Below are 13063 nucleotides of genomic sequence, written 5' to 3'. Positions count from 1 at the left end.
TGGCTCACTCAGGAAGTTAAGGATTGTATTGGATTGAAAGAAGAGGCTTACAATCTTTCAAAAAAAAGTAGCATCTCAGGTTTGGGAGTATTCTAAATCACAGTAGAGGACAAGTTTTATAGCAAAAATTGACTAACCTAGGGGCTAAAAAGAATGAGAAGATTAAGGAAATTAATATAATGTTATTAACATGATAACATGTTGACCAGACCCCCAAATTGTTGGTAAGAGCTGGTTAGAGATCAAGAACATTTTGTTTAAACTAAGCAAAGTTTGGGATTTAAGGCACTTGCTCAGTAAAAAAAAAAACAGGATCCCATGGGCTTTGAACAAACAAAAGTAAACTTTCCTATGCAAGGTCAGAAAGGTAAAGCAATTTACAATGTCTATTTTACGCTGACATTCAGGGTTAATATGAGGTACATATAAATCAACAGGTAAACTGTGATCGAACACACCACTGCTCAGTAAATGACAGATGTGACCAAAACACATTCAATGGATTTCCCAACAGTCTACTCAGACATTAGTAACACTGAGCCAACCAATCTCTCTGAAATTTTGTCTTGCTCTAATCGTCACCTTTGAAGATCTCACCTTGAAATTCTCTCAAAGTCACTACAACCCGGACAGCTTCAACAATGGCCCACCTCACATGGTTTCAGTTTCTCCTCCCAAGATTCTGTTCCCCTGGATTCTCAAGTACTCAAGCACCAAACCTCAAACAATTTCAGCTCTTCAGCCGTGCTGAGCAGAAAACTACCGCTCCGAAAGTTTACCTTTGCCCCAATAGCCTGCAGCGCAGAGTCACCAACCTTTGGCTGCCGCCTTGAATCTTCAGGGCTTCTCTTGAGCCCTCTTCAGTTACCAGACTGACAGCATCAATAACAGCTCATCTCGCAGGGTTTCATTCTTGTTTCCTGGAATTTCATAGTGCAAGTTATAGGCATAACTTCAGCTGCACTGAGCTCCATAGGGGTGTGTACCTTTGTCACAATGACTGGCAACACGGAGTCACCAAGCTTTGGCTGTCTCTTCCACTTAAATTCTGCTTCCCTGCAGCTCTTTTCTTGTTTGGAGCCTGTTTTGCCACTTCTTTCTTTTTCCTTAACTGGGACCTGTTTCTGTCCCTACTTGGACTTCCTTTTGGGAAGGTTCTCCTTGTGCCCCCTCCCTTTTTAGGGACCTTTCCCTGTCTCCTCTCCCTGTCCACTGCCTGGGACACTAGTCTTTCATGATGTTCCACTCCCGATCACCTGACCTGGATTTTTGCACTGTTTTCTTCTCTGTTTATGCAAGGTGTGTTGGGCCAGCCCTGGGCCCAAAAAGCTTAAAGATGCAAATATGCCAAATTGCGCACGTGCAGCCCTCATGTCTGCACCTGCACGAGAATTGTGAAGGTTGTTGGAACTTGGAGTACCTGACCTCTGCGCTCTACATTAAGGTACGTTTGGGTTGCATAACAATCAGCAGAGAAAAAGTATTGGGGAACTTAAGAGGCAAAATCTGACAAATCCTCAGGACCTGATGGTCCACACCTGAGGGTTCTAAAAGAGATAACTGAAGAGATAGTGGATGCATTAGCTATGATTTTCCAAATTTCCTTTGATTTGAGAATGGTCCCCTCAGATTGGTGGTTGGCAAATATTACACCGCTTTCAAGAAAGGGGAGTGAGAAAACAGGGACTACAGTTCAGTTAACCTGTCATCAGTTGTTGGGAAAATGCTGGAATCTATTATTAAGGAAGCCCTAACAATGCACTTAGAAAAGCATAGTATGATTATAGCAAGTCAACATGGTTTTACTAAAGCAAAATCCTGTTTGACAAATTTATTAGTTTCTTGAGAAACTAACCAGTTGGGTGGATAAAGGGGAACCGGTAGATGTATACCTGGATTTCCAAAAGAGATTCAATAAAGTGCCACACAAAAGGCAAGATAAAGGCTCAGGAGTCAGGGATGATATATTAGCATGGATAGAGAGAGGGTTGGTTAATGGACAGGAAACAGAGTGGGCAAAAACGGAACATTTTCAAGTTGAAAGCCAGTGAATAGTGGAATGCTGCAAAGATCAGTGCTGGGGCATCAGCAATTTACAATCTATATTAATGGCTTCGATGAAGACACAAATTTAGGTGGGGAAAGATAAGTTGTGGGGAGGGCCTGGAAAGACTGCAAAGAGAGATAGGTTAAATGAGTGGGCAACAAGATGGCAGATGGAGTATAATGTAGGGAAATGTAAAGTTATTCACTTTGCTAGTAAGAATAGAAAAGCAGAAAGCAGGGTGTGAAACTTGTGTTGATGTTCAAAGAGACTTGCTTGTACAAGGAATGCAGAAAGTTATTTTGCAAGTATAGCAAGCAAGTAAGAAGGGAAGTGGCATGTTGGCCTTTATTGCAAGGGGATTGGAGTAGAGAAATAAATAAGTCCTGCTACCGTTGTACATGAATTCAGTGAGACCATATTTGCAGTACTGTGCAGTTTTTGTCTCCGTATTTAAGAAAGGATATACTTGCATTGGAGGTGGTACCGCGAAGGTTCACTAAATTGGTTCCAGGGATGAGGGGGCTGCCCTATAATGGGCTGAATACATTGGGCCTATATTCTCTGGAGTTTAGAAGAACGAGAGGCGATTTCATTGAAGCATATGAGATTCTGACGGGGCTTGATAGAGTGATTGTTTCCATTGATCGAGGAATCTAAAACAAGGGGGCATAGTGTCAGGATAAGAGACTGATCATTTAGGGATGAGATGAATAGAAATTACTTCATTCAAAGGGTGATAAATCTTCAGAATCGTTGAATACATTTAAGGGTTGGATAGACAAAGTTTTGGTATCTCGGGGAATAAAGGAATATGGGAAGCGGGCAGGAAAGTGGAGTTGAAACCCAAGATCAGCCATGATTGTATAGGATGACACAGCAGGTTTGATGGGCCATATGGTCATCTCCTATTTCTTGTGATCTTGAACAGGGGGATCTTGGGGTGCATGTGCATTGATCTTTAAAGGTGGCAGGACATATTCAGAAAGTGGTTAACAAAGTATATGGGATCTTGGGCTTCAAAAATAGAGGCATTGAGTACAAAAGCAGGGAGGTTATGCTGAACCTTATAAAGCTCTGGTTAGGACCCAGCTAGAGTATTGTGTCCAATTCTGGTCACCACACGTTAGGAAGGATGTGAGGGTACAGAATAGATTTACCATAATGGTTCCATGGATAGGGGACTTTAGATGAGGTTGGAAAAGCTGAGATTGTTCTCCTTGGAGCAAAGGAAATTGAGGGGAGATTTGATAGAAGTGTACAAGATGATGACACGTTTGAATAAGGTAGACAAGGGAAATTGTTGTCATTATACTATAAGGACTAGGGGGCAGAGATTTAAGGTCTTGGACAGGAAATGCTGGAGGAATTTGAGGAAGAACTTTTTTACGCAAGTGGTAATGACCTGGAACGCTCTGCCCACAAGGGTGGTGAAAGTGGAAACAATCAATGGTTTCAAAAAGAAATTGGATGAGCTCTTGAAGGAAATAAACCTTCTGCAGAGTGGGGCGTGGAACTGACTGGATTGCTCTATGAAGAGCCAGTATGGACTTGCTGGGTCAAATGGTTAAACTCCTGACAAGCCAGTTGGTGAAATAGGAAACCAGAGGCCAATTTATACACAGTATAAGATTCATTCACAAAGTGAAAAAAACTGCTGTTCCACCAGTGCCAATAAAAGTCTCTTTATACTTCCCCTCCCCGTCTCTCTCTTCCCTCCCTCTCTCTTTTCCCCTCCCCCTCACAAAGGGACACTAACAAAAAGACAAAACTTAATTAGAATAGAAGTGTTTCTTTGTGTTCAAGCAGTCATCTAATCAATGCCTTCCACCTGCATATACTTGTGCAATTAAATGAATGGCTGCCTTCTGTGCCAGAAATGACTGACTGAGAATTGTAAAGAGAAATAAAACTTATGGGAAAGCAGGTTATCTAACAGTCAGGAATGCACAAAGCAGTACACAGATTTTGCTAAACTATTTGGATGTGGCACAACAAAAATTAAGTGATGGAAACATACAGCAAATATGTCAGCAGTAGAAAAGAACAATAGATTAATATTTCAGGTGGAAACAGTTCTTTCTGATGAAGGATCAATCGGAAACATTAATATTTCTCTTTCTGGATGCTGACCACACTGCTTTGTTTTCTAGCTTTATTTCAGGCTTTTTATTTCAGTATGTGCAAATGCATTATGTGAATGTGTTTTTTGTGTGAATAAAAATGGTATGTATGAGGATAAGTTAGAGTATTGTATTGCTACTAATTTATATTACATGAAGTGATTATTTGGATATTTTTTATTTTAGTCTTCGAAAAGTTTGGCAGAGAAGAAAATGCACGGTCAAGAATGGCTACTTGACGATATCACATGCAACTGTGAGTAATGTCTGCTCATATTTTCTTAGAGTAAGAAAGGAATTTGGGAGTTATTTTATTAAATATTAAGGAACTAGCTGATAGAAGCATATGCGATATCGAGTATTAACTTGAGCAATTTATGAAACTGAGAGGAGGAGAATGAACAGGATCTAGAGATTTAAATAGTGTGGCAGAATTAAAAACTAAAGTTTTCTTCATTAAAAAGGAATGTTAATTCTGTGATGCTAATAGGATTATGTAGGATAAATAGCTCAAACATTCACCCAACAAGTCCATGCTGATGTTGATGCTCCATTTGTGCCGCTTCCCATCCTTTCTCTGCTAAATCTATCATCATAACCCTCTATCCCCTTCTCCTTCATAACAAGCATTTTGTATCTGTTTTTATCTGTCATGGTAGAAGACACGAAAAGCATCCCAGTTGTAATAGAAAATCAAAGGGCAAAAGGGAGGGAGAAACTGCAAGCAATCACTATGACTAGAGAAAAAGTACTAGGAAAATTTAGTAGTCAATCACACCATACAAATATATGAAAGTGACAAATAGGAAATCATTCCCTGGTGTATCTAGTCTGCCTGATAAACAATGCGGATAATCCCCACATGCCTAGAGCCATGTATTCAAGGGGAGAGGCAAAAAAATCTAGGTCAATTCAGGAAGACATCTGGAAATCTCTCTTGACAATTTGAACAAGTCCAGGAGATCACATAGACCCCAATTTATATTACAAGACACCTGCTGCTTGTACGAGGTGATCTCCAACTCAGTCAGAAATGAGCCCAGTTCTCCTTTGAAGCCATACCATGGATCAGCATTCACCACACACAGCAGCGACCTTTTCCACAGGTTCATTATTGCCTGGGAAACAAAGAACTGCCTTTGTAGTCTGCCTTTGCTTAAATTGTAAGCATGATCCTTGGTCCTCCCTAACCAATTGAGTTTAAATTAATTGCTCCACATAACTACAATTTAATACTTTCATTGTTTCATATACATTAGTCAAATTACCCAGGATCTCTAAGTTTATCTAAAGACCTATCTCTTGGAACCTATTTGAGTAACCAAGGTGTTTTAAGTTGGAAATTAATCTTCTTGTCCTCCTATGCACCAGTTCCAGAATCTCAATTTATTAAATATTAAGGAACAAGTTAATGATAGTGTCGAGTATTAACTTGAGCAATTTGTGAAACTCAGAGGTTGAGAGTGAACAGGATGTGGAGATGCAATTGGCATGGTAGAATTAGAAACTAATATTTAAAACAATTTCAATCCCATGCTTTGTGAGGAGACCAAAACTAGATAGTTTACTAACTGAGGCCTACCTAAGGTTTGTATGGGGATAACATGGTATGCTTTGCTTAAGACTGAGGCTTACCCAAGGTTTGTAAAGAGATAACATGGTATGCTTTGCTTTATACTGAGTCATCCTGTAAGGATATTCTAGAACTTGTTTGCTTTAGGCATGGTTTCATGACTGTAGGGAGTGTGTACAGAAGCATCCGGATCTTTTTCAGCACTAGCTTTAATTCTGTTCCCATTATGGTGCAAGTATATTTAAGGTTTGATCTTCCCATTTGCATTACTGTAAACTTTTACATGTGACTCATTACAACCTCGAATTCCATTACTCCAAACTTGTATTTTGAAAGTGTAGAGAATCCTGGTAGTTGCCTACTGCAAAATTAATATGGTTATTTCATCTAGAGCTGCTTCTAGAGCTTGTGTTTGAGTCCAGCATAGATCTTATTGAAATTAGTTTGAACAATCTCAAACCAGTTCCTGATAGGCCTAAGCCCACAGTATAAACTGTCTATTGAGTTCATACTTTGCCTTTTCCTATTCAAACAATTCAATTGTCTTTACATTCTAACCATTAAGTTTTTTTGATTTTTAGAGTATTGATAGATTTAATTAAATCTTTGAAATTAAGGGAAAAAAATGAACTGATATTTTTACAGATGCAATTATAAACATAGGGATAATTCACTATAAACTTTGTGCATGTTAGTTTAGCTCCCTCACCTGGTCAGAACCACCATCTAAACCCAATGATATCGTCAGTCACTGTTTAAGCAGATATATAATCTATATATAGATTTATCTATCCTGAATTGGGACCAACACTGATGCGTGACAGTGTGGTGTGAATTTGTCATGAATTAGGCTCCAGTTATACCCAGTAACATCAGTTCTGTTATAGTGAGAGAGGTTTTATTGGAAAATGTTATTTCCCCCAAGGACTGGGAAATTTTTTACATTTTTTTTGATTCAATTTTCAGGCCTCTGATCATCTTTTTAGCATATTTCTGCAGGTTCATCTGTGAACTCCTCCCCCTTTCACCTTGCAGGTTATCTCTTTGGCCACCTAATGCAAAGGGTGAGGAAAGTTCACAACAGCTTCTACGAGAAAGTGACCAGTTAATCTCTCCTGGTAAAGATAATTGTGGAAGGAATGTTGTTTAATTGTCTTTTCCTTCACGCAAATATTATTTGAAGAATCTAGGCTTGAAATATTTAGGTAATTTTAACATAATAGCCCAAGTCTTCCAGTATCCTGATCGTCAGAGATGGGATATAAGTTGGGAGATGTGCATCAGGACCCCACTGATGCATGCACATGCCTTGGAATTGCCCAGGAAGTTGATTTGCAGTCATGGGCCCTCCACGAATGTCTCCAATGCTGGGCTTGGTGTCAGAGATCCAGGCCAGATACTTGGGAGCTACCTGCATGCTTAGCCTGCAAATGTGACACAGTTTAATACATAGTCTAACTTGGTGATTAGCCAGCATAACCCAACAGAACCTGATCCCTCCCCCTGCCCCCACACTACCAGACTACTCAACCATTCATCCATTCACTCACCCACATACTTACCCATCCACTTGCACATCTTCATCCATTGAAAGACTTGGGACTTTACGGCATCTACTGCTGTAAAAATGGACGTGGCCTCCTTTCCCCCTTCACTCGCTGGTCTTCCATGTGAAAAGCTTCGCTGGTCCATTTCTGCTTCAACAGGGATCGAAGTCCCAGCTGAAGATATGTAGTTTCGTCAGGAGAAAACTTGGCAGGCAGTGGCAATGAGTCTAGCAGTGCTAATGGATTGTCCACTACTGTCTACCGCAAGCCTACCTTCACAGGTCAATATACACGTTGGGATTTGCATAGCTCCGTGTGATATAAGATTGGTCTTATCAGCAATCTTGTAAATAGGGCCCTAGCCATTTGCTGACTTTGCAAGCTTGACACAGAAATAAGAACACACCAACTTATCCTGCAGGAAAATGGCTATCCTGATCAGATCATTGTTTGCTGTGTATTGCGCAGACTGGCAAATGGGCCAAAGACCACCGATTTTGGACCCAAAAAGTGGCCAGTTTAGCCAGGTTACCCTGGAAAGGCAAAAGTATCTCAAAAGTTTGAAAAACACGTTAAGGAAACTGTTTCATGCTGCTACTATGCAGTGGCTACCGAGTGGTATTTCCACTAACAGGATACTGTCAGGCCTAAAAAATATTCTGTATACCACACAATTGAGTAATGTTATGTATGAAATTCAGTGCTGCTGTGATGCCAGGTATCTAGGCTGTATGTCCCACCAATTGGTTGATTGAATCAAACAGCATGTTCCTTTGTTTTTTGTATGAAGCAGAGTACAGACTGTACTTGACCATCCAGAGCTTGCAAACCCCAAAACAAAACATCTGTTATGTTATTCCATGATTGGACAGAACTTGCTGAACTATCCCGAGTGTGTCAACAGCTACACTAACAACCAATTTAAGATAATCAGTTCAGCTCATAACTTGGTTCATTTCCACTTGCAAGAAGCAACATAACTTTCATGCACTGGGACCTGTTCTCTGCAAACAAAAGGAATATGTTCAAGCTTTGCACCTTTTTTAATTTCCCAGGAGCTTGGAGAGCCTATAGTTTCCCATTGCTTTCTCCATGACAGTGCCTCAGCAAATCATGAGTCAACTTGCCAACCAATCAGCATCCTTTTCTCCTGAATTATAAATTGTTGCCATTGTTTGAAATTTGGAATTTGGCATTCTTGTATTTGTCCCGATGACTGCAAGAGGAAAAGTTTTAGCAAAATGTCTCGCTTTTCTGTAATATTCCAGTTCTGTATAACCAAGCAACTATTTGATATGGTAAGGGAGGAGAGTATATTGTAACTGCATGATTTGTAAATTCTAATCGAGTAAACTGTTTTATATTGGGGGACGGTTAGCTCAGTTGACTGGAAGGCTGGTTTGTGATGCAGAGTGAAGACAACCGCGCGGGTTCGATTCTTGTGCTGGCTGAGGTCATCTATGAAGGCCCCACTTTCTCAACCCATCACCTTAACCTCAGGTTAAACTCACCACCAGTCGTGTCTCTGCTGAGAGAGCAGCCTCTGGTCTTCTAGCACTACAACGACTTTCATTGCAGTAAAGCAAGTAGTTTTGTTGAAGAACACAACTTCGCTGGATATAAATCTAAATAACAAAATTTAGATTTTTTTTTTAACAATCCCTATCTGAGGGCCTGAGAATTGAAGTAGTTTGGTCAGGATTTAAACTATATGGAAAGTTGGAATTTCTGCATGATTGTTACATATTTATTAAAATATCGAGCCGAGAAACATCGCTGAAGTGTGTAACCCTTTCTATAATGTAGTGCAGATATGAAATGTAACAAGCTAAAGCTTTTGTTCTTCTGTATAAGCAACCGTATAAACACAAACTGTTCCATTTTCGTTATTAAAACCCATATCATTGCCTTATTAATTTGTGATGATGACAAACTGAACAGTGCTTTATAGTATAATTAGAAGGCAGTTTGCTATCACTACTTGGGAGGGCGGGGGTGTTGTCTCAGTAACATTACTGTTTCTTGAGTAGATAAGTGTCTGCTTATACTGTTGCTATATTTACTGAACTGATACATGGTTTCTCAGGGCACATTAAATAAACTGATAATATGTACGTTCTGAAGAGATTGAAAGCACTGACATGCATATCCAGAGTCATTGCAAGAACCCTAGGAGAACCTTCAGCCTTGAAATTCTACACTTATAATAAGTTTATTTTGCATGAAAAAGGAGAATATTATGAATTGTACATTCTCATTGTTCTGCACTTTTCGCAGGATGTGTACTAGAAGAAATGTATATTATAATGTGTAACTTGACTCATATGATGTAATTACATTTGAACTGTTTAAAGCCCGAATGATATGTTCAGCATGTCTATTCATGACCTTAAATGCCCAAAAATAATTTTGATTCTCGCTGTTGTTGGTTACATTTATATTTGTCTTTTTTTGAAATACATTGTACAGCAACCAAATGGCAGCCTGTGTTATTTAATAATACCCTAATATCTACACAGTAATAGTTCAATCAGTGATAGCCAAGAAATTGATATATAGTATACTATAGAAAAGGTCTGTAAAAATTAAATCTGTAATAAATAGTCTAAAATTTTCAAGTTAATGCTCTGGGCTTTCAAATAATGTGAAATACTCAACTATGCTGTTTATATTTATAGAGTTCCCACACTTAGTGAAAGGGAGTTCCATCGGCAGTAAACAACTGCCTAAAATTTCAAATTTCTGAATAAAGAGCCATAGCTAAGCTTTTCATCTTGCACTCATCAGGGCACTTCGCATGAGTATGAATATAAGGGGAGAACAGCAATTTAGTGTATGTGAAGCGAGTGCTTATTGGTTGGCTATGATTGGACAACATTTGCTAAATGATCCTCAGTGTGCTAAGAATTACACTGACAACCAATTTAAGATGTAGCCAGGCTCAAAGTGTGGTGCATTTGCGTGTACTAGAAGCTACATACATTAATACACAGGGCCCTTTGCAGGCAAAAAGAACATGTGCGCACATTGGGCCAGCTGTTTCAGCTAAACAAAATAAGTGACAGCCATTCACTGACTCATTGGTCAAGGCAATTGCCCTGAGGAATAGGGTCAAGCTCCCTGGTTTAAATTTCGTACAATGCTTGGCAACTAACTATCAGTCACTATTACTGGTGCATTCTCCATGGCAATGCCTCTACTAATCATAGCCAACCAATCACATATAGTATAAATTGTTGTTTTCTCCTTATATTGGTATTCTTGTGAAGTGTCCTGATTGCAAGGCAAAAAGTTTAGACCTCTCTTTTTTCAGCAGTACTCAAGTTCTGTGCTACCAAATGAAAATTTCAGATATATTTGTTGCACTCTGCTTATAATTGTACAGCACAATTCACATGAAGAGTTTTTCCATCATGGGGAAAGACATTTTAATGTTTAACAAAACAATTACAATTGTGAATTTTTTATTAACTGTTTTCTCTTACAATATATTTGAGAGCGCACAAGGGGAAATCATTTTGTTTTATTCATTCTTTGAATGTGGGTATCACTGGCAATGCCAGCTTTTATTGTCCATCCCTAACTACACTTGAGAAAGTGGTGGTCATTTACTTGGTCTTTAGCATTGATGCCAAGATAATTTCAGACCTCTCTGTGGGGCGACATCCTCTTAGCATAGAGTCATAGAGGTCTACAGCACAGAAAAAAGGCCCATCCGCCCATCGAGTTTGCGCCAATCAAACATGTACCTAACTATTCTAATCCCATTTTCCAGCACTAGGCCTGTAGCCTTGTATGCCATGGCATCACAAGTGCACATCCAAATACTACTTAAATGTTATGAGGGTTTCTGCCTCTACCACCCTTTCAGGCAGTGAGTTCTGGATTCCCACCACCCTCTGGGTGAAAATATTCTTCCTCACACCCCTTCTAAAGCTCCTGCCCCTTAACTTAAATCTGTACCCCCTTGTTATTGATTCCTCCACCAAGGGGAGGAATCCTTCCTGTCTACCCTATGCCCCTCATAATTTTATACACCTCAATCTTTTTCCGTCCCCAATCTCCCCTGCTCCAGGGAAAATAACCCCAGTCTATCCAATCTCTCTTCATAACTAAAACTCTCCAGCACAGGCAACATCCTGGTAAATCTCCTGTGCGCTCTCTCTAGTGCAATCACATCCTTCCTATAATGCGGATTCCAGAACTGCACGCAATACTCTAGCTGCGGCCTAACCAGCATTTTATACTGTTACAGCATAACCTCCCTGCTCTTATGTTGTATGCCTCGACTAATAAAGGCAAGTATCCCATATGCCTCCTTAACCACTTTATCTACCTGTCCTGCCACCTTAAGGGACTGGTGGACATGCACACCAAGGTCCCTCGATCTTCTGTGTTTCCCAGGGTCATACCATTCATCATATATTCCTGTGCCTTGTTTGTCCTGCCCAAGTGCATCACCTCACACTTCTTCAGATTAAATTCCATTTGCCACTGATCAGCCCATCTGACCAGCCTGTCTATATCCTCCTGTAATCTAAGTTATCCTACTCCACTATTTACCACCCCACCAATTTTTGTGTCATCTGCAAACTTACTGATCAACCCTCCTACATTCAGTCAAGTCATCATTAAAACAGCAGCCACTTAAGAGAGGAGGCTCGTCAGCAGAATTCTGGTCAAAGATGATATCTTCTATTATTTACTGTGTGGGTAAGCTGCTATTGCAAACAGTGCTACCCACAAATATATGCCTGAATTTGAAGTATGTTATGTAGACTGGTATACCTTCTGCAGTTCCTTATTGATGCCTGCCAGCTAGAGCAGCTGCTTATAGACAAAGAGAACAGGACTATGGTATGCAAGTTGGCTTTCAGAGCTTCTCGACCTTTCTTCTCTTTGATACTTTCACCACTGCATTATGCCACAGGTTATCCAAGAACTGGGTCAGTACAGTTGAGTAGTCATAGAGGTGCTCAACATATTTTGAAGGGTAGCTGATAAGTGCAATAGTAGAATCAATTCTTGTACATTTTGTCCTTCAACACAGTCAGCTGCTCATACTTATCTTTGTGGATAGAACTGTACCAAAATTAGTCCACCCTCATGGTGGCATCTTCCACACTTACTTCCAAAATGATCCATCAGGCTTTGGCACCAGTAGGACGGAAGAAGCTCAGGTACTTTGACTTGGTTCAATGATATCATTAGACTCATAGAAAATGTACAGTACAGGAGGAGGCCACTTGGCTCATCGTGTCTGCCCAAGCCAAAAAACCCAACCTAATCCCACTTTACAGCATTTGGTCCATAACCCTGCATGTTACGGCACTTGAGGTGCATATCTAGACACCTTTTAAATGAGTTGAGGATTTCTGCCTCTCCAGCCCTTTTCAGGCAGAGTTCCAGACCCCCGACAACCCACTGGGTGGAAAAAAAAATCCTCAACTTCCCTCTAATCTTTCTACCAATTGCTTTAAATCTAAGCCCCTAGCCAGTGACCTCTCTGCTAAAGCATCCACACGATCCAGGCCCTTCACAATTTTGTACATCTCAATCAAATCTCCTGTCAGCCTCCTCTTGTCCATAGAGAACAACCCCATTCTACCCAATGTTTCCTCATAGCTACAATTTTCTGATCCTAGCAACATCCTTACATCCTTTCTGTAATTAGGTGGCCAGAACTGCACACGGTATTCAAGGTGTTGCATAGCTAATGTTTTATATAGTTCCAGCATAACCTCCCTGCTCTTATATTCTATGCCTCAGCTAATAA

At 40.1% G+C, this 13063-nt stretch overlaps 1 protein-coding gene across 2 annotated transcripts in view; it reads left to right on the top strand.

The window, feature by feature from the left end:
- Positions 1-13063, top strand: part of LOC121278775 (arf-GAP with SH3 domain, ANK repeat and PH domain-containing protein 1-like) — a 393348-nt gene that overhangs the window by 249225 nt on the left and 131060 nt on the right. For both annotated transcript variants that reach the window (XM_041189209.1, XM_041189210.1), the window contains one exon: positions 4354-4423. In XM_041189209.1, the coding sequence (XP_041045143.1) occupies positions 4354-4423 (70 nt within the window). The remainder of the gene's footprint in view (positions 1-4353; positions 4424-13063) is intronic.

This window comes from Carcharodon carcharias, chromosome 6 (assembly GCF_017639515.1).
Source record: "Carcharodon carcharias isolate sCarCar2 chromosome 6, sCarCar2.pri, whole genome shotgun sequence".
Taxonomy (NCBI): Eukaryota; Metazoa; Chordata; class Chondrichthyes; order Lamniformes; family Lamnidae; genus Carcharodon; species Carcharodon carcharias.
Note: the sequence above shows the minus strand (reverse complement) of the source record. Positions and strands in the feature narration are given on the sequence as shown.